The sequence below is a fragment of the Juglans microcarpa x Juglans regia genome, chromosome 2S (genome assembly GCF_004785595.1).
Source record: "Juglans microcarpa x Juglans regia isolate MS1-56 chromosome 2S, Jm3101_v1.0, whole genome shotgun sequence".
In the NCBI taxonomy this organism is placed as follows: Eukaryota; Viridiplantae; Streptophyta; class Magnoliopsida; order Fagales; family Juglandaceae; genus Juglans; species Juglans microcarpa x Juglans regia.
Window position 1 is genome coordinate 20059754 of NC_054597.1, and position 25722 is coordinate 20085475.

Here is a 25722-nt window from a genome sequence, read left to right on the forward strand (position 1 = left end):
TTCACACATATTTAGACACTCCAGCATGAACAAAGGAGTTCCACTAGGATATTACCCCATCCTAGTGCCTAGGGTCGTGATTGACATGAAAAAATTAACTGGCATACATGACATTTCGTAACATGATGTGAACGTAAGATGACAGACATGACCTACATGTAATAGACAATATTTCGTGATATGGCATAACATATAATAGACAATATTTCATAACACAGCATAACATGTGACAATGAATATTATGTGACATGATATACATGTAACAGATGACATACGTAATGTGACATACGTAATGTGACATGCTTGCAACAGATAGTAACATGTGACAGAATATATTGTCTAACAGATAAGATTTTCATGACAAAATAATTCGTATAATAGATAAACATGTGATGACATGGCATGGCATGACATATATAACAATATACGAACATAAACTGTAATTCCCTTACCCATCACATATACACAATAAACTGATAGTAAGTTAAGAGCTAACTTACCTCGATCGTCGCGTTCTACGAGAATTGTAAGAGGATATTCTAAAAGTTAAAAATTTAATTACTAACAATTAGAAATGTGAAAAAGACAACTTAGAGTAAAATTACCGTTTTACCCTCTACATGGGGAAAAATGACAATTTTACCCCTAACTTAACAATTTCACATACTAACTCTAAAAATTACCAAAATTTACCTTCCTCATGTAAATTTTGTCCTAAACTCAAATATCAACTCAAAAAAATTTAAAACCATTCACAACTATGGAAAACTCACAATGGCCGAAACATTCATAAGTCATTTCTCTTAATTTTGGTTGCAATTTCTTCCATCTTCAAAACCTATGATTAAACCGAAATTTTGCAACAAAGATCTTCCTATCTTAAGTTTAAAAATACACTTAAAATATCCATTAAGAAAAGCTAATCATCAACACCAAACTTTTTATAAAAAGACCCAAATTTTTTAACAAAAAGTAAACACCTTAAGTCACAAGTCTTGACCTTAATAAAAACATCTCCAAGAATTCCAAAAAATCAAATCTTACTTCTAAAATATTCATAATATCATCCTAAGATCAACCATGTTTTAAATCATCAAACAAAAGTCATCAAAAATCACAAAACAACACTTGGAGTTTTTGGTTTTAAACTTAGTCCAAAACAGAAACTTTTCTCTCCACTAACTTTGATCAATCTCTTGATCCATGGCTTAAAGACATGTGATCTTCAAACTAAAACATCTCATGGTTTAAAAATGTGTCCTAAAGAATATCCAACCATCAAACTAAAATCACATGGCTAAAATTTAACAAAGCATGGATCTAACCCAAGAACATTAAATCTTAGGCCTAACTGAAATCCTCTTGCATAGAAAAATTATATCTTTAAAACTAATACTAAATATCTTCAAAATAACATCCTATCATAAATATAAGAGGCTTATGATCATCATATAAAAATATCAAAGCCTTTGAAATAAGATTAAACCATAAAATATTCAAACTTTCACAAAACAAAAACTATTTTTCCACTTCCAGTTTTCAAGTTTCTAAATCTAAGGAACTCTATCATCAAAAGTTTTGAAGAATACGGGAGCTTAAGTTATTTTGAAAAGAAAAGAAAAAGAGAAGAAAGAAAACAGTACCTATGGCCAACTTTTGTGGAACTACGTTTTTCTTAAGGAGATCTCATGTTTTGGGAGTTTTAAACTATGCTTTATGATTTTGAGATATTACTCCTTTATGGCTCATGTTTACTTTTGGATAATGTTCGGGTTATAATATTAGTATGGTGCCATGTGCTTCGCAATTGCTTATCGCGTTGCTTAGTTTATCTGACTTTTACTATTTTTTCGCTACTACGCTATTGTATATTGCTAGTGTACTTAGGTGCATAGCATATTATCTGTGTTGTACGAAGAGTGTGTAGCCTTATGTTACATGTTCCAACGTCTCAGTTACCGTCCAATCCCAAGCGGGGGCTGGGCGCACCACAAAAACCAACCTCATTACCCTTTTTCCAAGACAATTCAATTGTCTTTGTACAATCCTCTTTGACAGCCCACGCAGGCATATATCTAAACACAAACTGACCCCTATTCATCCCTTTTGATTTATTGATCAAACTGACCAGTAAAGGAGAATGGTCAGATTTAACTGTAGGTAATACAATACTTATGGTCTTAGGGTACAAGTTTCTGCCACTCTTGATTAACCATGGCCCTATCAATCATCTCCTTTGTATAATCCCTTCCATATCTGTTATTAGACCAAACCTTTGACCAAAATAAACTAAGTCATGCAAAGTGCAAACATCAAGAGCTTGTCGAAATTTCTCCATTTGTTGATATGGCCTGTAAGCTGTTTCCATCTTCTCACGTTGGCTAATAATCTCATTGTAATCACCTATACACAACCAAAACATTGGTTGTGGTGGTTTAAGGGCTTTTAAAAGTTCCCAACTAGAGTTCCTTTTTGCTATGTTGGGATGACCATAAAAACCAGTAAACAACCAAGTAGGTTCCTCTTACTCCTCTTGCACAAAAGCACTAATATGCCACCTAATGTAGGTAGTTATCTTAACAGTCCAATCAGATTTCCAAAGCAATGCCAAACCACCACTATATCCAATACTCCATTGTAAAACAACCATCAAACTTCAACAACCTTCTAACTTCTTCGAGTCTAACTTTTGAACATTTAGTCTCAATTAAAAATAGTACCTTGGGGCACTTTTCTTTAGTCAAGAGACTAAGCATTCTAACTGTTTGAGGGTCTCCAAGCCCTTGATTGTTCCAGCTCATGCAACTCATTGATCTTGGCAGGGCTAGAGACAACCATTGCCATTACATGATCAATATATGCCAACTCATTAATCAGGAGCTTAGATTTTTTGTTCTGGTTTTCCATTTTACCCCCACCTCGACGAGGCCTTTTATTACTAGCCTTTGTGCACAACTGTTGAAAATGGCCTTCTGACTTGTCCCTTGAACAAGCCTTATTTTGAACACGTGCCTTCCTCCTCCAACTTCTAGTCTTACTAGGACCGAGCTCCACCTCAGCAAGTTTTGTAGGCGTAATTAGAGGGCTTATTTGGGCAAAATTCCCTTCTAGAGCACTTTCCTTGTTGATAACACCATCCTACTCCACAACTATGACTATCTCCCCCTTAGTCAATACATCATTTTGTAACTGCTCAAATTCACCTCGAGCCAAATCCTCCCTCTGTAATTGCTCATTGATAGCATGGTGATCATTGCTGGCATGACTGCAGCTTCCTTCTGTTGTCTTTCCTCTATAACTACCTTGATTTTCTCTAGAATTCTTGCTTAACTCCCTCGAGATATTAGGCTACATTTTATGAGCAGATGCCATCCCATTAATGTCCTAATTGATTGCCACATCATCATCTTCTAGATGCAGATCAGAAGACTATGTAGCAGACTAAACCTTTACACCATTGCTACCACGCCTGCTGTTGGATTGTTCTCTTGGAGTTGAAGCTCTAAGCCATGCACCATACTGCTTCTCAGAGGAAGAATGTATTAAACTAGACCCAATAGACACATCACAACCATTCCCACCATGTTTAATCCTACCACACTTGAAATAGAAAGATGGTAACCTTTCATATTTGAACGAGACCCATGTCTTTGTACCATCCATACTAAGAAGAATGTCGCGCATAAGAGGGAGAAGAATATTAATGGCCACCTTGACTCGAAGATACGGACCCCAACCAACACCTTCGCTATCAACATCCACCTCCGTCACCTCTCCTACCAGACTACCAATCTGCACCCCTAACATCTTTTGTCATTCCACCAAAAGGAATATTATGGATTTGAAGCCATAAATATTCTTTCACGAATTCCATATCCTTTGGAGCTACACTGCCATCAAAAGAATTGAGGCACAATAATGCCTATCAAATGTCCATGGCCTGCCTTGTCGAATCCTTTGAATACCTTCTTCACACATAAACTCCATAAGAAACATGTTCTCACCAACTTCTTTGAACACCACCTCCCTTCTTGGCTTCCATATCTTCATCATCGTGGACTTGAAAGCATCCTTATTGACAGATCTATTCGAGACTACTTGACCAGTCAAACATTGTATCGAGATTTCCTTTTGCTCACCTCAATCAGATGGAATTTACTCCACTTATCAACTATGTCATCCGCCATTGCACTCCAAAAAACTAGAAAAAACTTCTAAGTCAAAAGACTAGAAAACAAACTTGCCCACAACAAGAGACAAAAACTCCTCAGCAATGCTAGGAGACCTCTAGCTCTCTTTCATATAAACTCGGGAGATCCAATTTTAGGTGCCTACTTTGAATGTGTTATTTGCGCAAGATCGAACTAATGCAATTTTAAATGATTGTGTTTAAACTTTTTGTCCAAGAGTCGAAACCTGCAAGTACAAAAAGGAAAGATCAAAACAAAAGCCTCTCTCTAAATACAAGAAATTCAGATTATTATCTTTCTTTCTTTCTTTTTTTTTTTTAAATGAAATTTCACCAGCCTTGCCAGATGTTTCAATTTGTCTATCTATTCATTTATCGATTTAAGTCCATTAGAAACTGATGTATTTTTTCACGCCATGCAACTGTTGGTTGGGGTCCACTGGCCCGAGTTGGTTACGAGTCTCACAGAATGGAAAGCCCAGTGAGAGAGGCCCACCACAAACCCATATTTCTCGCTCTGCATAACCCCATAGAGTTGGTTACCTCCACGCAAAGGGAAACTCATCAGTCTCTTACTTTTACCCACAAAGGTTCCAAACACTTTCCTCCAATTACGAAAGCCTTTTAGCTGTAAATTCTCGTTTCTGTCTACATATTTCACGAATTTTCGGTCTCTCCATCGCCTCCACTTCAATCCTGCGCTTGCCCACCTCTATTATTACTGTTAATGTGCCGACAAATAAGAAAAAGAAAGTCTTTTGTTGTGGGTGCTCCGATCCTTTGGTTTTACCCCTACTCTTTATTGATAATGAATTTCTTTGCTTGTACTGGGTTCATTTCCTTTTGATCCGAATTGACTCCCTCCACGAAATCGCTTTCTGGGTATTCAAGATTTTGCTATCTTACTGCATAAATTACCTCTAAAGTTGGGTAATCTGTACTCTTCTATTCATTGTTGGTTTTTTATCATTTCTTGATGCATTTTTTTTTAATTTTTGTTTAGTGCTTAAATTTATATTGGCTTGCCTATAAATTTTTTTCTCATATATATATGTGTGTGTGTCAGATTGCTTGTTCTTGTTGGGTATGATTGCGTTGTATAGTATGATTTCCTTTTTAATGGGTATTTTTATACGAGATTTAACTAATTACTGCTAAGAAGCGTGCATATTGCGATAGTAATTAATTTCTGCCCGTCTTGCTAAATATTTAACTCTCAAGAAGAAATTAACTGTAAATATTTGCTTTCTGTGTTCCTTTCAAGAACAATTGATTCATAGCAATGCGTTTGCTTAAAGTACTTCTGTTCTTTTAAAGAATTTGGTTATTTTTTTGGAATGTGGATCATTTAATTAATGGACCATTTGATTGTTCAATTTGGAATTTCTATTTATCTAACTGAGAGTTTTGTGTTAAATGCCACCAAGATCATTGAGTTGACTTGATGAAATGTATTCTCTAAGGCATGTACTGTAGATCTCTTGTACTATTTCAGAGTTTTACTGTCTCTGGCATGTGATTGGGCTTGTAAATGATTTTTCACTAAACTATGCAGTCTATGAGATACAAGTAAGGCTTAAATGGTTTTGTGAACTATTGGTTGACTTTTATGCGTAACTTGGATAATTGGATCAGACTTTTCAACAAAAAGTAACTTGTTGCTGGAGATATGGGCTCCCTTCCGTTACGTTTGTCTCAGCAAATACAGAGGTTGCGAAACCCAGCTCATTTTGGAAATGCTGGCGCCTTAAACTGGAATTAATTTTTCGAATACTGAGGAGTTACGCTAGAACTGTGGATGTTCAAGAAAACCAATTTAATGAACATCCAGCTTTGAATGTGTGTACATAGCATGGGCTATATATACTTATGGTATGTATAAATATCTTCTGATCTTTTAGTTTTTCTCAATATGGTGATGAGAATGTATATGGTAAGAAATGTATTAGAAATGCAAACTTTCAAGCTCTATGAAATTTATTGTGTTGTCGGTAGTGTTAGAAAGGAAATGGGATGCGTGTCATTTTGAATTACAGCAAAAAAGATGGAAAAAGAATTACCTTTTGTTGTTACCTTGTAACCACTGAGCAATAATTATGAAAATTAAAATGAAAAATAAAAGTAAAGAAGGTTATTGCCGAATATATGACTTCAATGCATTAATGTTTCAACATTTGGGGTCTCTGTCTTTTTTTATATGATTTGGTGAAATGATACCATGTGCTCATATACTTTGTCAAATATGTTGATACGGCAATCATAAATTCATTTTTATGGTTGTTACTTGTAATACATTTGAAAAATGTTTTATGCCTTCAAACTGGCATTGATGCTTTCATAGAGAGCAAATCGACCTTGAATTATACTCGGATGAATGTATGGAAATATTGTAGTGATAATTGTTTTATTGGCTTAATCTCAACTATACAAACTTCACGTTTTAATACTATCAAAAATAGAATATGTTAATATCCCATCAGACATTCCGTTCTGAATATGCTTTACTAATGTCCCAGCCCATGTGTAGCATTTCCCCTTAATCTTATAGGAAGCCAGCAATTATGAAATTCGTAACACTTTTCTGACTTATGGTCATAAATGCTTGTTGACCTTTAGCCAAGAAAGTAATCCCTATATTTATGTAAATTGGAGCTGTAAGGACTAATGTGGATTTGAGGTGGTTATTGGCAAGTTTTTCATCATTATTAGCTGTTAAAATGGTGGCAAAGCAGCTTGTGAAACCCACAAAGAACCAAAGTATATACATCAGAACTTTCAATTATTCCATCTTTAGAAACATTGACAAAGAGGAATATTTTCTGAAGTTTCAATTATGTTTATTATGTTTAAAGTTTATTGATTCATTTTTGTTGATGCTTATTAGAGTCTTAGCGGTTGCTTTCTTTATTTGTTACATTCGACTTTGGAATGTATGACTGGTAACTTTGAGTAATATGTGCTGAGAGTTATTCTTGTGATTTATTGGTGGCATATTTCAAATTTGGTTTTTTATTGTTTCTCTGATTGTAGGAATATATGGGCTGAGGTGCACATTTCATGGGAGGTGAAGAGGATGAAGAACCAGCAACAAAACGCATGAAAGTTTCTTCTGAAGAATTGAAAGGTCTTTCCAACGGTTCATCTTTTATAGGGCCTGTATCTGGCTCCTCAAGCGACTTGATGGCTCGGCCCCTAGCATCTGAAGGGGATAAAGTGGTTGTTGGTTCAAAAGGAGTTATTAAAAGAGAGGAATTTGTTCGTTTAATAGCCAATGCATTGTACACTCTTGGTTATAAGAACAGTGGTGCTCATCTAGAGGAAGAGTCTGGGATACCCTTACACTCCTCTGTGGTAAATTTGTTTATGCAGCAAATACTCGATGGCAATTGGGATGAAAGTGTTTCCACATTGTGCAACATTGGACTGTTGGATGAAAGCGTTGTTAAATCAGCTTCTTTTCTGATTCTGGAGCAGAAGTTTTTTGAACTTTTGGATGAAGAAAAGGTCATGGATGCGCTAAATACATTGAGGACTGAGATTGCACCTTTATGCATCAATAAGAGTAGAGTTCGCGAACTTTCTTCCTGCATAGTTGCTCCTTCAAAGTGTATTAAAGTTGGGTTTCCAGGTAAAGACACTGTGAGGTCAAAGTCTCGTTCAAAGCTACTGGTGGAGTTGCAGAAACTGCTTCCCCCAACAGTTATGATACCTGAAAGCAGGTTGGAACATTTAGTCGAACAGGCGCTTCTTTTGCAAAGAGATGCTTGCATTTTTCACAACTCTTTGGATAAGGAAATGTCATTGTACACTGATCATCTATGTGGAAGAGATCAGATTCCCTCCCGTACTTCACAGGTTAGAGAAAGTCCTTTCAGTTAAAGTTTGTAAACTTCACAAGTAGTTCTCTTTTTTATTCTGCCTTTGCTGTAACATGATGTGCTGGAAGCTTCTCTTTGCAGTGGACTTGTGATTGACATTAGTGACCAATATTAGTTGTATTTTAAGGGTCATTATCTTCTTAATGGACCAACCTCGAGATGCTTTACTCCTAACCCCACAAGGTTCCGAAGTTCCCTATTGATATGAAAGGGGATGACTATTGATCAAGAAAACTTATGTTTCTGCATTTGTCTACCACTAATTTCTTTGTCAAGACAAATATAATTTGTTATCATGTTTAACAATCAGAATTCAGTTACTCAAGTTGAGTATTTGTTTGTGGGGTTTTCCCAAGGTTAAGGTTATTTCTTGAAGCCTTAATGCTGTGGACACTCAAAAATAAATTGATGCAGCCTCATCTTCCAAGGGAAGGAGTTCATATCTTGGGTAGTTAAGTCCTGATAGAATGAGTGGACGGTGCACTTTCCTTTCTTGGAAGGACTCCATAGAAGAAGTTTATCTATCCCTTTAACCCTTATTCTCTTAGAGCACAGGAGGTTGAAGAAAAGTCGATGAAAGTGTTAACTTTCCAATCTTGTGTCGCTCTGAGGAAACTGGCATTCCACTAAGGTATCCATTTGAAGGTGCCAATAAGTCGGCAATCGAAGCCTTCTGCATCCTTGCAATCCTAAATACTTTTGGAAAAGTTTCCTCATGGGTTCACTCACCACACCGAGTGTCATGCCAAAATTTGTCTCTAGAGTTGTCACCCATCTCAAATCTTGTGTATCTAGAGAGGTCTACCCATCATCTTTTGATACTTTTCCACATCCCTACCCTATGTGGCCCATTTACCTCATTAGAACACCACTCTGCCCAACCGCCAACATACTTGGAGACTACAACCTTCTATAGAGCTTCCCTCTCAAGTTGATAACTCGACAACCATTTTCTTTTGGCGATAACCATAGATTTCAATGGACAAAGTCTCCATGATTTCCCTCGATCAATTTCTAACTTCATCTAGGTGGTTTTTTTTTTTTTTTTTTTTTCCTTATACGACTTATGTACTTGGGCTAGCCTATTGATATTATCAATAAAACTCACATTTACTTGTAAAAAAAAAATTCAAGTGATTTAGAGATTTTACTTCCTTTCATAAATTGTAATCATATGAAATTTTGGATACATGTTGAAACGGGCACTAATTTAGTAACTAAGAATACAAAGTTAAATCTTGGATTGGTTTGGTGGAGTTGAGGATTTTTTCTTAAAACACAAGGATGACAAATTAAGCCTGTGTTTTTCATAAAGCTTTGCGATGTTATCCTATGAAAGATATACATGTCTGTTTGGAAGACTGCTTAGGATCCGTAACATGTTGGAAGCACATTTCCTTATAAGATAGGATGAGACTGGAGTGTCAAACCCTCAGGTTTTTGTGTTTAATGAGAAAATGGGGACGTTATTGAAGAGATTATATTGAATATATAAGCATTTAAAGGATAGATCTGGGAAGGAAGAGCATTTGTAAAATTCTTTTCTTTGATAAGTAAACGATTATATTGATATGAATAGGCATAGCTCAAGTACTCAAGATGATATACAAAAGGTAACACCTTTTTAGGAAGAGGAAATAGAAACTAGAAAACATGAAAATTGAGGCCACGAAAATCCACAGTTATGGCCTATAGAAAAAGAGTGCTGACAAAAAATAATCTAAGTTCTTCCAAAAAACGCTCCTTGTCTTCAAACGTCCGGTCATTTCGCTCCTTCCATAGGCTCCACAGAATACATATCAGAACCATTTTCCACACCGCTGAGATTTGTGGGAGACCTCGTAAATTGGTCCAACTGGCCATGAGCTCAATCACTGTGGCAGGCCCAAGCAAGATCTAACTTGTTGAACACTTCATTCCATAACGTTCTAGCAACCTCACAATGCAACAACAAGTGATCCACAGTTTCTCCATTTTTCCTACACATGCAACACCTAACGTCTAGAACAATTCTAACGTTTGGAACAATTAGAAAGGGCAGTCGTGTCTGAGGATTACATAAAAATGTGGTTTTGCAAATGTCACAGCAAAGGGTAGTTAATTTGTCATGAAATTCAAGGATTTCGTGATTGAGGGAGGAGGTCCCAAAAATGCAATTTTTATTTATCGGATTGCAAATATGGACGTGGTAGAATAAGATGTCAGAGGGAATTGTTAAGAGGACAATATTTTGGAGGGCATTGATTGTTATTTTATCATCTTTTTGGAACCTAGTATTGATGGAATCATTGACCATGCATCTTATATCAAGAGATCATAATCAAACCCTCCGCTTCCGACAAGTATTAGCACTGTCTTTGATGTGAGCATCTGTGAAAGGTTTGGTTGAAATTAGACATAGTTAAAGAGCATGGTTTAAGCCTATGTGCACCTTTAGCTTAAGATGGGCACCCCACTCCATTGCGCTGAACAAAATTTATTTACCCCATACCTGAAGCATAAAATATCACTTATAAGAGTCCTTGGCTTGGAGAGTCCTAGGCTTCTTCAAACCATCTATATTATTTGTTTAACTTGGAGAGTCGGCTTCTTCAACATATGAAGCTATAAATTATGATATTAACTTAAGCAAGTGCTTTCTTCTCTGTTACTTTTCAAAACAATAAAAAAGTGTTTCCCTCTATGTTGGGTCCCTTTTGTTGCTAACTTGAATAAAGGCAATGATACTTGGAAATGGGACACTTTGATTGTGTCATAGTAGCAGAGCAAGAAGCATATCCGTCTATCGAATCAAAGAACCAGTAGTAGATTTATTTATCACTTTATACTCTAATTAATCAACAAACAGCCCTTGTTCTTAATTACTAAATGTAAAAATATACTTTTGTAATTCTAGAATATATATATTAATGGAAAGGCTGGCACTGAAACCTCAAACCAGAACATAGGCATCCGCCTTTTGGTCTCAGAAGTTGAACCTCAGTCTTACATAAACTATATCAAGTACTCCCCTCCACTATTACTTTGCAAGTTGTGGCATAAGTATACAATTCCATAGGTTTTCCTGCATCCCATATAATAATAAAATACCGATTGAGTTATTCTATAATTTTGTTGGTGAAAAGATCAATCCTATATAAATGCCTCTTTCGACATCCAGAAAAGTCAGAGGAAATGGCATTATGCAGTGGTACTTAGTCGTTAGAAGGTCTTTAATGGCACCTGAAAAGCATAAAGACTGGCTCAAATATCTTGTGCTATACTCTTCAGAAATGATTTTCTAAAGAGTTGTTTAGCTTACCTCAATTTCACCATAATCTGTTTTTTAACTCACGGAGTGCATATGCTTATCTAACAGACAAATAAGGGGTAGGGTAGATTATAAGATTATTTTTTTTTTTATCAGTAAATAGGAATTTTATTAAATATAGGCGAAGCCAAGTACACAGACATATACAAGAACCACACCTATGCATGATTGTCTAAAGATACAAGAAAATCATGTACGTTCATGTCATTAAAGTCTATTACAATCGACCAATGGAATAATGTATGAAGAAAAAAAGTTCTAATCTTGTCCATTGTCCGTTCACGATCCTTAAAACTCTGACCATTCCTCCATCCATATGCACCACTATAGGCAAATCGGTATCATCTTCCACATTGCTGCGATTTGAGAATTACCTCGAATACCTTGCCAGCTGGCCAAAAAGTCACCAACCCTTCTTGGCATTACCTAAAGAAGTCCCATTCGAGCAAAGATATCATTCCATAAGCTCGTGGCTACGTCACAATGCAATAATAGGTGATCCACAGACTCCCCACTTGTCTTACACATATGGCACCAATCAAATACCATCAATTGGCATTTTCTTAGATTATCTAAGGTAAGAATCTTCCTTACTGAAGCTGTCCATACAAAAAAAGAAGTTTTTAGGGGGCCTCAATCTTCCATATGTTCTTCCATGGAAATTTTCTTGTAGAATGTTTCATGAGGGACTTGTAGTATGACTGTACTGTCAAATTTCCCTTCTTGGATTGTGACCACATAATCTTATTTGCTCCTCTAATCACTCTACATGTATACACAAGTTTGAAGAAATTTGTAAATGTGTCAATTTCCCAATCTTGGGCAGCTCTAAGGAAAGTGATATTCCATTGAGGAGAGCCACTAGAGAGATCCATGGGCTCTGCTACGAAAGCCTCCTTTCTTCGGGCGATGCTGTATAGTGTTGGGTAGGCTTCTTTGAGTATTCGATCTCCACACCATAGGTCATTCCAGAATTAAATTCTGGAATCATCCCCATCTGCAAAACGTGTGTATCGATGAAGATTGGTCCAGCCTCTTCTTATTTGTTTCCAAAGCCCCACCCCATGTGATCCGCTCATCTCATTCGAGCACCATCTTCCCCATAGTCCACCATATTTTAACTCTATAATCACCCTCCATAAAGCTTCCCTCTCTTCGTGGTATCTCCATAGCCATTTACCCAATAAAGCCTTGTTGAAAACCAACAAATTCCGAATTCACAGCCCGCCTTCTCGTATAGGGGTACAAACTATAGCCCAATTCACCAAATGAAAGATTGTTTGATGGTGGCAATTGCACTTGATGTGTAGACAAATGCATAAGGATGTCCGCTTCTATATGTCTATATCTTTCTCTTCGTACATCTTCATTAAAGATAAAAATAAAAGAAATAAAAAGATGAGAAAAGCGAGACTTTCCTTTGTGCATGTGAAAAGACCATGCATGTTGCTTATAGAAGTAATGCCCTTCGAGGAATGGAATAAAGGTGTTGGTTCAGGTTAAACCTACATCTTCTGTGACCCTTGTTTTTTGGTAATTCTATAATTGTAGTTGTTGAAGTTTGTAAGTATCTTTTCTAAGTTATTTATTGTCTATTCTAGAGAATCTTATCAACGTAGGGCATGCTATGTATTGACTTACATTTATAGTTTCTATTGTGAATTTGGTTTCACATCGTTGACTCATTTAGTAAGATCATTATTTTTATTCATATTTGAATAGATATTGCAAGGACACAGTGATGAAGTCTGGTTCTTGCAATTTTCACATAATGGGAACTATTTGGCTTCATCATCAAATGATCGTTCGGCAATCATATGGGAGGTAAGCTTGATATTGACCAAAAACTTCTCCATATTGTATCTGATACCCTTTTCTCTGCTTTATGTTCAATCAATTGATTTAGATTCGACTGTATGGTGATCTCTTTTAATGAGCCTAATTGAACTGTACTTATTAATTTCATAGCTTCGTTTTTTTCCACTTCTATAATATTTTGCATATCTACACTGAAGCGACATCTCAGGGTTCTATGATTGTTCACCAAATGATCATTCATCAATCATATTGTTGCATATCTATCCTACAGATGTTCTATGGGTATAATTTAATGTTGGGTAAGAAATTTTGAATTAAGGTTTCTAAAGGACTGGAAATAGAAAAGCAACATAGCAAGAATTTTTAAGCTGTAAGTTCCTGACGGATTTTGAGAGAGCTATGGTTTTGGAGGGGTGAGGGGCTTAATTCCAAACTTTTTATGGAAGGGTGTGCCGGTTTTTTCCTGGGGTTTTTGGACTTATAGTATTTTCTGGCCTTTCTGCTACCAGTTAGACAGAAACAAACCCTAAAATACCAATTCTAGCTGCAAGGTGTTCCTTTTGACATCTTTTTAAAAAATTCTCAAGCAATTTTTCTACTTCAATCCAGACATCTTTCAATCTAAAGAAAAAAAATCTATTTCAAACTAACTTTTCATCCAACCATTGCCTAAATTTCAGGGAAAAGTAAAAAACACAAATGAAAACAACTTTTACAAAAATTACCATGAAAAAAAATTATATTCGAACAACTTTCAATTCTACCTATCCACTTTTTATACACCCAAATGCAAAACATATTTAAAAAATATTATTCAAATTTTCCTATCTACTTTCACAAAACCCAATAAATAATACATCTCAAAATATTTGTAAAACTTTACTTATCAAAAAACAAAAAATATTTGTAAAACGATCTTAAAAGATTGCGAAAGTTTCTCTTAACCAAACATATCGTAATTCTTTCGTGAAGATGCTTCTTGGACTTTTTTTTATCGAATCTGAATATGATAAAGAGTGAAAGAATTAAAAAGTGGAAACTGAAGAGCTACTCAGTCTAACGATCCAAGGAAAGCCCAAGCCACTTTTGGGCCAATACTCCAAATGTATTAGTCAAGGGTACCATTATAACAGTCTTGACTTCTGCCTCCCAAGCAATGTTGAATTCCATTCACCACCTTCATATACACAATCCGGAGTGTTACACACAAGCTATCAAATTGGCAAGAGCACCCACATCTTAGGAGAAAAAAGGGCACAAAAAGTGGCTCAATGATTTATCAACTCCAAAACATGCCATTACAACTTTAGCAAAATCCAAGAGTAAAGAATCTTTCCCTAGTAAAGATGCAACTGCAACAATTGATTCACACTTGTATTTCTAAATATATCTCATAGTGGTTACATGACTGATTAAAAAAATTACTTATTAGTGATCACATGGCTCATAAAAAAATTGGATGACTTACCTCTACGCGTAGGACACCAGAATATCGAACCATTGCACGAGAACTCTTAAGACTAAGGGGTTGTTTGAGAAAGGATCTCATTTCATCTCATCTTATTTCAAAATTTCTTATAATTTTTTCCCAAACACCACTCAAATACAAACAATTTTTAATCTCAAATTTTTAACTTTTTTATCTAACCATTACCTAATCATTACAATTTTTTCAAATTCCCAAACAAAATACAAAAAATAATATTACTTTTTCAAATTTCAAAACAAAACTAATATTAAAAAATTATATTCTGACAATATTTTAGTTTTATAATATTTTTATCCAACCTTTTGTCTCTCCTTTTCCAAAATCCAATAAAACATCATGACTCAAACTATTTCACTATTATTCACAAACTATTTCACTGCTATTAATAGATTTTTCATCTCATCTTATTCTCCAAACATCCCCTAAATAGCAAATGTATTAAGATTTACAAGGGACAACATTGACTAAATGAGCAACATCCCACAAACCAACTTGGATGTCTAGACTTTCTTTTAGTGTTGTTCTTTGGATATTGAAGTGTTTGTAAAAAGTCTTCTGCCATGTTGTAACGCACCATTAGAAAGTCCAAACCACATGGCATATACTCCAAAAGGACAAGTCAATGATACAACTAGAGTCTCATTGGAACCTTATAAAGAGCAAAAACTTCTCATTCCCAAGCAATGTGGGATCTCATTCACCACCTACTCTTATCATTATCATATGGGGTATTACAATCTCCCTCCCTTAAATTCCCGACGTTCTCATCGGGCTTGTCCGTTGTAGGTGGCACGGCTCAAGTCCCACATTTCTGGTTGAGATAGGCTCTGATACCATTTGTAACACCCCAATAGAAGGCTCAAACCACACGGCATATACTCCAAAAGGGCTAGTCAATAATACAGTTGGAGCCTCATTGGAAACGTATAAAGAGCAAGAACTTTTCCTTCCCAAGTAATGTGAGATCCCATTTACCACCTACCCTTATCCTTATCATATGGGGTATCATATGTGCTTTGCATCAATCACTCCAGGTGAGTTAAATATGCCCTAGAATAAGTGTCATCTTTACTTGAAGACTTTTTATGGAATGGGATCAAGTGACATCTCTTTGCATTTCTCTAACCAGAAAATTTTATAGCTCTTAAGGATGTGTCTCAACTTCCAGGTTCAGGTTTGTCTTGAGAAATAACATTCTTGCGGCATCCACCATCTATGGTTCTTACCATTATGCCTTGAATTGGTGCTAGTGTTCTGGAGCACATTGTGGTGGAGCTAGTTTTTGCAATTTCATATGATTGGGCTATAAGAAATTATTGCATTACAAGACATGGCCCATTCTATTTTTTAACAACAAACTCTTCTTCACTATAATCACGTGCAAGCAGTTGTTTTCCTTCACGACTATTTTCCAACAGTGCGAAGACTTATGCCTCCTTTTCTTGTTACTTGTAACACTTTGGTGCCGTTTGGATAGTGAGTTGAGATGAAAGTTGAATAAAATATTATTAGAATATTATTTTTTAATATTATTATTGTTTTGGGATTTGAAAAAGTTGAATTATTTATTATATTTTGTGTGAGAATTTGAAAAAATTGTAACGATGAAATGAGATGAGATGAAACGAAACATTTTTGCCATCCAAATGGGGCCTTAATGGCTGCACCACTAGTTTGCAGTTTAGATATAGATGGCCAACCTGAAACATTGCAATCAGTCCACTTTCGTATTTTTTGGAACATCTTTCAATCGAATACTTTCTCAACAGAAGAAAACTGATCTTAAACCCTTCGCCATTGCAATACTCACCAATTTTTGGTGTGTCTTCCACAAATCTGCCATGAAAACACTTGTTTTTGAGGAATATTAACATGAAAAATATTTTTTAATTTTGTTTCATGTTGATAGTCATTCCCTGCAGATTTGTTAGCATCTTGAGAAGGATTCTCTCTTTGTGCAACACACTGGGCAAAAGCTTCAGGCTGCCTTCTTAAGGGTCTGTTTGAGAACACAACTGTTCTCAGATATTCTCAGACTACTTCACTACTATTCACAAATAATCTGAAGTACTATTGATTTCCAAACTGAGCCAAGTCTTTAATCACATCGATCACCGTTTCTTGATCAAGGGAGCATCCTAATTTGGTTGAGTGGCTGATCCAAAAGACTTATTTGTTATCATTGATATCATCTTCCAAAATCCTAAGCAATACCCATATCCTGCACTCAAATCCATTGGATAAGATCTTGCTCTGAGACCAACTAATATAATCTATATATGAGTTAAGAAGGGAAATCATACAGCTTGTTCCATAATTCTCCAAAACTGTTGTTATAACTTTAGCAAACTCTTGAATGCGACGAATGTTTCTATATCATAGACATGAGCCCAACTGGTAAGTCAAGTCTACTCTAAGCACACTGTTCTTAATCTTCTAAGCGACTAATTAAAAGGCCACATATAGTCACATGCCTCATTTAGTAAGTCACCATGTTACTAAAAAATTTTTTTGGGTAAGAAGTAATTTTATTAGAAACGAATGTATAGGCGAAGCCTGTGTACACTAGAAGTATATAGAAGAAAACACTTAAATACATTCTAAGAAACATAAAGCAACAACAGAAAATCATGACTAGAAGCTCCGTTAATCACTAAAGCAGAAAACCAAAGCAACGAAGAGTGTACAAAGAAATTCTGGAGTTGCTCCAAAGTATGCTCCTTGTCATTAAAACACAGCTCATTTCTTTTCATCCAAATGCACCATAAGACATAAAGGAACAATCTGCCAAGCCACATCCACTTGAGAACAACCATGAAGCCTGTTCCAACACGCAAGAAGATCAACCACTCTCAAAGGCATCACCCAAGCCAAGCTGATTCTACAAAAACTTCCACCCCACAAAGGCCTTGCCATCTCACAATGCAAAAGTAAATGATCCATGGTTTCCCCTGCTTCTTACACATAAAACACCAATCCATAAGTATTATACCCCGCTTCCTTAAATTATCCGGCGTCAAAATTTTCCTAAGAGAGGCAATCAATATAAAAAAATACTTTGGAAGGCACGTGAGACCTCCAAATACACTTCCAAGGAAAAGACTATTCTGAAGAGCCAACAACTTATAGTACGAACGAACAATGAACTTTTTGCACCCCTTGGACTTCCACAACATCCTATCCCCATCATTACCACCAAGCCTTAAAGAGTATAGAAAGTTGAGGAAAGCTGAAACTTCGTCAATCTCCCAATCCTAAACAGCTCTAGTGAAGCAAAATCCCACTGAATTGAGCCATTAGAACGAACAAGCAGATCAGATCCATTTGCAAACCGATCTGAAGCCAATCGAAAAATAGCCGGAAACACCCTATTGAGAGCTCGATCACTACACCAAATGTCAAACTAGAAATAGATCCTAGATCCCTCTCCAACAGCATAACTAACATGACTAACAATACTTTCCCAGTCCTTTCTAATGAACTTCCAAAGACCCACACCATAAATCTCCTGTACTTCATTAGAACACCAACCAATGACCTCCCTCCACAGCGACTCTTCTGATTGATTGATATCTCCATAAACAGCTTTATTAAAGATCTTCAAATTACAATTCCCAACCCTCCAACCGCAATAGGAGAAGAAACTTTATTCCAACTAACAAGAAGAAATTTAGGTGGGTTTGGATAGAGAGTTTAGATGAGATGAGATGTTTTGTTGAAAATTGAATAAAATATTGTTAAATATAATTTATTATTATTATTATTATTATTAATTTTATTTTGGGATTCGAAAAAGTTGAATTGTTTATTATATTTTTGTATGAAAATTTGGGAAAGTTGTAATAATGAAATAGATTAGATGAGATGAGATAGGTTTGTGTATCCAAACTCACCCTTAGTTTCCTCTCCCATTCCACCTTATAAAAAAGCACAAAATAACTTCTTGATCCGGTTGGCCACCCCTGCAGGCAACGGAAACAATGATAGAAAGTAAGTGGGGAGATTGGAGAGGGTACTCTTAACAAGAGTAAGTCTGCCCCCTTTAGATAAATATAACTAGATAAATATAACTGCTTCCAACCAGCCAACCTTTTCTCAACAACCCCATCCCAAATAGCACTAACCTTAAAAGGCGCCCCCCATGGAAGGCCCAAATATTTCAGAGGTAAATAAGCAATTTTACAGCCCAACAAACTTGCCAAACTATTGATGTTATGCACCAGCCCCACCAACTTTCCAAGGTTCACCTTGAGGCCTGATATAGGTCTAAAAGATAATAACATTGCCCTCAAGGCTTGAATCTGACCACAACCCGCATCACAGAAAATGAGTGTCATTTGCAAAAAGGTGAGAAAGTGTAATAGACGTATTATTAGAATTACCAACTGAGAAACTTGAAAGGAAACCCCCCAAAAGCAGCCTCCACCATCCGACCCAACGCTTCCATTATAATGACAAAAAGGAAAGGGAATAAGGGTCCCCTTATCTCAAATCACATGAGCTATGGAAAAAAACCAGCAGGGTTACCATTAACCAACACCAAGAATCGGCAGTATAAACACAGTGCCTAATTCATGAACACACCTTTCCCCAAAACCACATCTCCCAAGCATCTAGAAAAGGACATCCCAATTTACATGATCATATGCCTTTTCCCAAATCAAGCTTACAAAGAACACCAGGAACACCCTCCCTCATACAACTGTTTAGACATTCATTAGCAATAAACATTAAATCAAGGATTTGTGTCCCCCAAACAAAGGCATTTAGGGCTTAGAGATAATTTGCTCCATCACCTTGCTCATAGGATTAGCAAGAACCTTCAAAATTATCTTGTAGACCCCCCTTACAAGACTAATACGACAAAAATCCTTTAACTCTAAAGCAAGAATGAGAGCAATGAAAGTAGCATGGAGTGATTTTTCAAACTTAAAAGGAAAAGAACTCCTGAAAAACCCGCATCATATCTTCTTTCACAATCTCCAAACAAACTTGAAAAATGGCCATTGAAAATCCATCCGGACCAGGAGCTTTATCTTTAACCATCCCACTAACCACGTGAAAAACCTCATCTTCGTCAAAGGGTCTCTCCAACCAACTCGCACTAAGAGGATCAAGAGAATAAAAAATCAACCCATCAATTTTAGGCCTCCAAGAAGCTGGTTCGGTGAGAAGACCTTCATAATAATGCAAAATAAGATCCTGAATCTCAGATGGAGATGAAATCACACAACCATTGGAGTGAAGCATCTCAATAGAGGTCTGATAATCAAAATAAAGCAGAAAACACAGAAGGAAAATAGTCGTCCCTTGCAAGAAGCACTAGGGATGGCCATGGGAGTGAGAGACAGCTCTCAAGTTTTTTCTCTGATCTCATTATTAACAGCCTTATTGTAATATGGTAATTGTTGGTTAAGTTCTTATTATTGGGATTTCTGGTTAGGATTTCTTCTAATTTGGGTGTATAGTTCTTATATTTTGTTTCTGGTGGTTTGGAATCTAATTTTTGAGCATTTGAGGCTTTATGCATTTGTTGGAGACATCCCTATGTCTCCGGCATCCTCCTCCTTATCTCATATCAAAACGCTATTATTTTGCCTTTTTTATTTATTCCTTTTTGTGGGTATCTGCAGGTTGATGTGAATGGTGGTGTGTCTTTAAAGCATAGACTCTGTGGCCACCAGAAACCTGTCTGCTCTGCTTCGTGGAGTCCTGATGATCATGAACTACTTACCTGTGGACTGGAGGAGGTTGTCAGGCGCTGGGATGTTTCTTCTGGCGAGTGCCTCCATGTTTATGAGAAAGCTGGCATTGGCCTTGTGTCCTGTGGATGGTTTCCAGATGGCAAATGTGTATTCTCTGGCTTCAATGATAAGAGTATTTGTATGTGGCAACTAGATGGGAGAGAGCTGGAGTGTTGGAAAGGGCAACGAACTCTTAGGATATCTGATTTGGAAATAACAAATGATGGAAAGCAGATTATAAGTATTTGTAGAGAAACTGCAATACTCTTACTTGACCGGGAAGCAAACACTGAAAGATTAATTGAAGAGGATCAAACAATAACCTCGTTTTCGTTATCGAGGGATAATAGGTTTTTGCTAGTTAATCTTCTGGACCAAGAAATCCATCTTTGGGACATTGATGGTGACCTCAAGCTTGTTGCCAAGTACAAAGGTCATAAACGCACCCGGTTTTTGATTAGATCTTGCTTTGGTGGACTTTCCCAAGCTTTTATTGCCAGTGGTAGTGAGGACTCACAGGTATGGGTTTTAATTTTATCCTTTCAGGTTCTTTTGAGTATGGTTCTTCTTGGTATATAGGGACAAGTTCTATTCTGTAGAAAATTCATTGGGTGTTTCTGTTTCTATTATAATTCAGAGAATGTTATGTGTATTATATGTGCTTATGCAGATGTTATATTCCCTTTATGCTGTCATGGCTGACCATTTTGGTATCATTTGTGATGTCCGAAAATTATTATTTTCTGATAAGTGATGCCCAAAACTGTTATTTATGAGAAAAAATTCAAAACATAGTTTCTAGTTACTTTACGATGTCATCCCTTGTTATAATAAACTACTAACTAAATTTCTAGGTACAATTATCTTTGTCTGCACGAGATGTGCAGTTTAGGTAATATTGTACAATTCATATTATTAGCCATTTCGAAAATATTGATGTCTTTTAAAGGATTATCTCTATATGCAGAGTGATATGTTATATATGGCCCATATGACCTTTTGATTTGTGCTCAGTCCATATGATGAAAATCATTATATCCAGTTCCTTGGGAGATAGATCTATAATAATCCCATCTGAGTAAGAAAGCCCCTACTTGGATGATTTTATGTTAAGGGTCAAGTTGCCTAAAGAGCTGCGTTATATTCTTCTTGAGAAGAAATTCAAGGAACTACTGTATGTATGATGACTTTAACAGCTCTAGGACCATCAATGAGTGGTAAAAAGGACCCTGGATTCATGTTCATTGTCCATTTCCAAAAGTCAAAAACATAACTTATGTTTGCTTAGCATTTATGTATGATAAACTTGGAAGTTGAAATATCTTTAATAGATGCCTTAAAAATTCTGTCATCTCACAGGATGGAGTATTTAAATTTTCGAGTTAGTTAAACAATTGGATATGGTGGTGTAGTGTAGCATCCATTCCCAATAAGATTAAGAATGGTTACTTCACCACTTTCCACAGCACAAAGTAATAAGAGTTCTATATCATAAACAATAAGTTCTAATAAACTCTCTATTCATCTCAAATTAATAAATTAACAAATCAACATGTCCAAGCTTAAGAAAACCATGATGTCATTTATTCTAAACAAAATCCTAGTAGTCTATCTGTGCTATTGTGTGGTAACTCTATCCATGTGTGGTAACACCAAAGAACTCTATGACAATATAATTTTCTTTTTTTTTTTTTTTTTTTTTTTTTTTTTTTTTTTTTTTTTTTTTGGCTATTTGGTGTGGTAATTCTATCCTTGCTCAATTTCCTTCCTATGGTCGGCCATTAAGCCCTCATTACGCATTTCAAGTTTCTGTTCTTGGCCTAAGAGCTTGTTCTTCCTAAGCTGAAATGATAAGAACGCTTAGTCTAGAATTCTCAGCATGGTGTCACTCGAAGTTTGTGTGATCTTAGACCTCTACAATGCACTCATTCATCGGCAGCCTGTGGTGGGCCTCATTGGCAAAGGCTTCAAGGCCAGGTTTGGTTGGGCTCAAAAAATGAGCTTTAAGACCTCAAAGTTGTTTCTAATTGTTGGTGTGTGCATAATCCATATAACATTGGTGTTTACTTATTGCCACTCTTAGGTTAGTTCAATAATCACCCAACTTGAGTCCTTGAAAAGGACATTGTTCATGTTATCATTCTTTTTTAAATGGATTTTCAAACTAAAACTTGCAAAGAATCAGCGTCACTAACTGTATTCAGCATTTATAGAAATAGAAACACATAAAAGTTCAACTTGTCTTGTTATCATGTTTCATGTTTAAAAGCATTTGCCTAACACTACTCAGCACACAAGCTTTAGGAAAGGTGATTATGCAGAGGATCTCATCTTGCCCTTGGCGAAGAATAGATGACAGTTATCTCCACCTCTTTCCATTGCACAAAAACCTGAGTTCTTGCACTCTTTAGAATTCTCTTATAGTGATTGGTTTTGAGTTGTTTAGAAGTCTAGAGGATAGAGAACATTGGTCAAATCACACCAGCGGAGAGGATTTTGATTTTTGATTAAATACTTAAAAGTAAATCTTGCAAACAATATATACCTTTGAAGTGGTTGCAGCAAGGAGGAGCGAGAAATCCTGTTCTGTGAGAGAATTTTGAAGGGATCTAGAGAGAACATAAAAGAGAACTTTCAGGATTGTATTCAAGAGATTTGAAAACTTGGCCAAAAAACCATGGAGTCTATTTCCTAAGATGCGTAACAGATCTACAGTTGAATTTCTTTATGATATCTAGTTGGTTCTTGATGTGAAATTCAGAGGAATAAGATAATATGGTACAGAGATCTACTGAAAGGGGTGGTGGCAAAGCCCTCTATGATTATATGGGGTGGTAATTTGTTTTGGAGTCAGAAATCTACGGTTTGATAGCTTTTAGAGGGGTTGCAGTGAGGGTTTGCTTAACCTGGAAACTAGATAAAGCTTTTATGAGAACCAGAAAAATCAGATAATATAATTGAAGCTGATGGCAGAACTAGAAATCTTGCTCCTTAGGGAGGCTGGTCTTTTATTTCTATTAGGTTTAGGAGAAGCTGCCTACTTACTAGGATGCAATTGAGACTCCTGGGTTCTTTAAAAAGAGAGTTCTGCTACATACAGTCACTTTTGCATACTCCTTGCGCACTCTACTGATATGATTGGCCAAAACAGTTATTTTATATTAAAAAAAAGTGACGTGGCCAATCAAATTAATGGAGTGCACAAGGAGTACGCAATTATTTGCGTGGCTGCTCTGGTTTTGTCCAGAGAAAGGAATCCTATCAGCTTTCAACTTCCTTTCTAGGAAGCTCTTAGTCCCTTTTAAAATTTCCTCTATGTCTAGCACACAATAGTTTACTAATCTAAGTAAGATTGGCAAACAAAACACAAGAAATAGTTTTATGTCCATATCAGAAAAGACAATTCAAAAAATAGAAACCCTTAAATTTCTGGTGTTACATGCATATAATGAAATCTCACTTCATAGTATGTACCTGACTGTTTTAGGATTCTATTTTTTTATTTCTTTCTATAATACCATCATGAATTGCATGAGTACAAATTTCCCCACTTTTTTTCTGAGCATTGATCATTTGATTTTTTGGGATTGCAGGTTTATATATGGTACAGAGAGTCAGGGGAGCTTATAGAGGCATTGCCTGGCCATTCTGGAGCTGTGAATTGTGTGAGCTGGAATCCAGTGAACCCCCACATGTTGGCGTCAGCCAGTGATGACCACACAATTCGAATATGGGGCCTAAATGAGCTAACAATGAAGCGCAAGGATACTCGTACTAATGGGATCCACCATTGCAATGGGGGAAACTGAAAAGAAGTCATTGGTTGTATTTTGTTCTTTCTCTGATCATTGCTTTTGTGTAAATACCAAGTACTTCAGCATCGTTGCAAGTAGACATTTATCAGACAAGTATGTGAATTCTGCAATAACTTTCTGATAATAAATCCACCGTTTCATTTTCGCCAATTTTTTATAGGTAGGAATGAAATTTTATTGGTAGTAAGGCTGTGTTGCCCCAATACAAGCATACATGAATCCTCTTAACAGACTAAACGAAAAAGTGCATGAAAATCTTGAAAAATAGAAATAGAAAGAGGAACAGCATGGTGAACCGTTATCCGGTGATACCATAGCACGGACGATGGTATCGTCTTGCACAAATGTGTTAGAAAGCTCAACTTGGGGAGGCATCACCCCCTCAATTTTAAAAAGATCAAAGATCATGTTCCATAGGATGCTTGCAGCCTCACAATGTAGTAGAAGAAGGTGATCTACTATTTCTTCCTGAGTAGGGCTGTAATCGAGCTGTGTCGGTTTTTGGCTTGTCGAGCTGGACTCAACTCAAAATACTCGAGCTCGAGCTTGAGATTTTTATTTATTCTTTGTTTAAGCTCGACTCGGTAAGCTCAATTTTCAATTAGAGCTCGAGTCCGGCTCGACTCGAACTCGAGTTGTTTATTTTTTTTAGTTTTGGAATAAGATTTAATAATTAATATATTAGATAAATAAATAAAAATCTAATATTGAATTTGTACAACTAATAAGTAGAACTTCTATTAAATTAAAAGATTTTACAAATTTATAAATAATTAATATCTAAGTAGCTGATATTTATCCATAATAATAATATATTATATGCGTACATCATATGCTTACATATATTATTAATACATACACATAATATGATAGTATATATATATTTCATATGTGATTCTCACATACTAATATATGAAATTATTAAATCTTATCGACTAATTATTGTACAAATTATAAAATATAGCTTTGAAGTATATTCAATATATAAACATAAGTAATTATGTTACATATTATATCTTTAATTATAAAAGTATTATGCATATATTATTAGTTAATACATATATATATATATGTATATATACATAGTTGTATGTATATATTTATTAATATATGAATGAACTTTAATTGAGTCGAGTCGCGAGTCGACTCGACCATGAACGAGCGGGCTTTAACAAGCCTTAGCCGAGTCTAGTCAAGTTTTGTCGCATATATGTCATTTACTAATCGAGCAGATATTTTTTATTTATTTATTTATTTTTTATTTATTTTATAGAAGAGCCGATAGCTACACACATAGCAGCCCCGTCTCAAATTTTTTAATAATCCCTCACTTATGGCGGAGGAATACTTTGGTTACAATCAAGGCATCTGAGAGATTATTAATATGCAAGTAAAATCTTCCCAAATACAAACCAACAAACATCAAGCAAATAAACAAACTAAACAAGCCTAGAATAAGAACGATACTAAACAGGCCTA

At 35.8% G+C, this 25722-nt stretch overlaps 1 protein-coding gene across 2 annotated transcripts; it reads left to right on the forward strand.

Annotated features, from left to right (window-relative positions):
* The first annotated feature begins 4722 nt into the window (after positions 1–4722).
* Positions 4723–24393, forward strand: LOC121251851 (WD repeat-containing protein 26 homolog). Of its 2 annotated transcripts, XM_041151241.1 has the most exons (6): positions 4723–5114; positions 5825–6061; positions 7220–8044; positions 13100–13201; positions 20318–20947; positions 24022–24393. In XM_041151241.1, the coding sequence occupies exons 3-6, from the start codon at positions 7247–7249 to the stop codon at positions 24235–24237; spliced, it is 1746 nt and encodes a 581-aa protein (XP_041007175.1). In that variant the 5' UTR covers positions 4723–5114; positions 5825–6061; positions 7220–7246; the 3' UTR covers positions 24238–24393. The 2 variants fall into 2 exon arrangements, with proteins under 2 accessions (XP_041007175.1, XP_041007174.1); XM_041151240.1 differs by lacking the exon at positions 5825–6061.
* The last annotated feature ends 1329 nt before the right edge of the window (positions 24394–25722 follow it).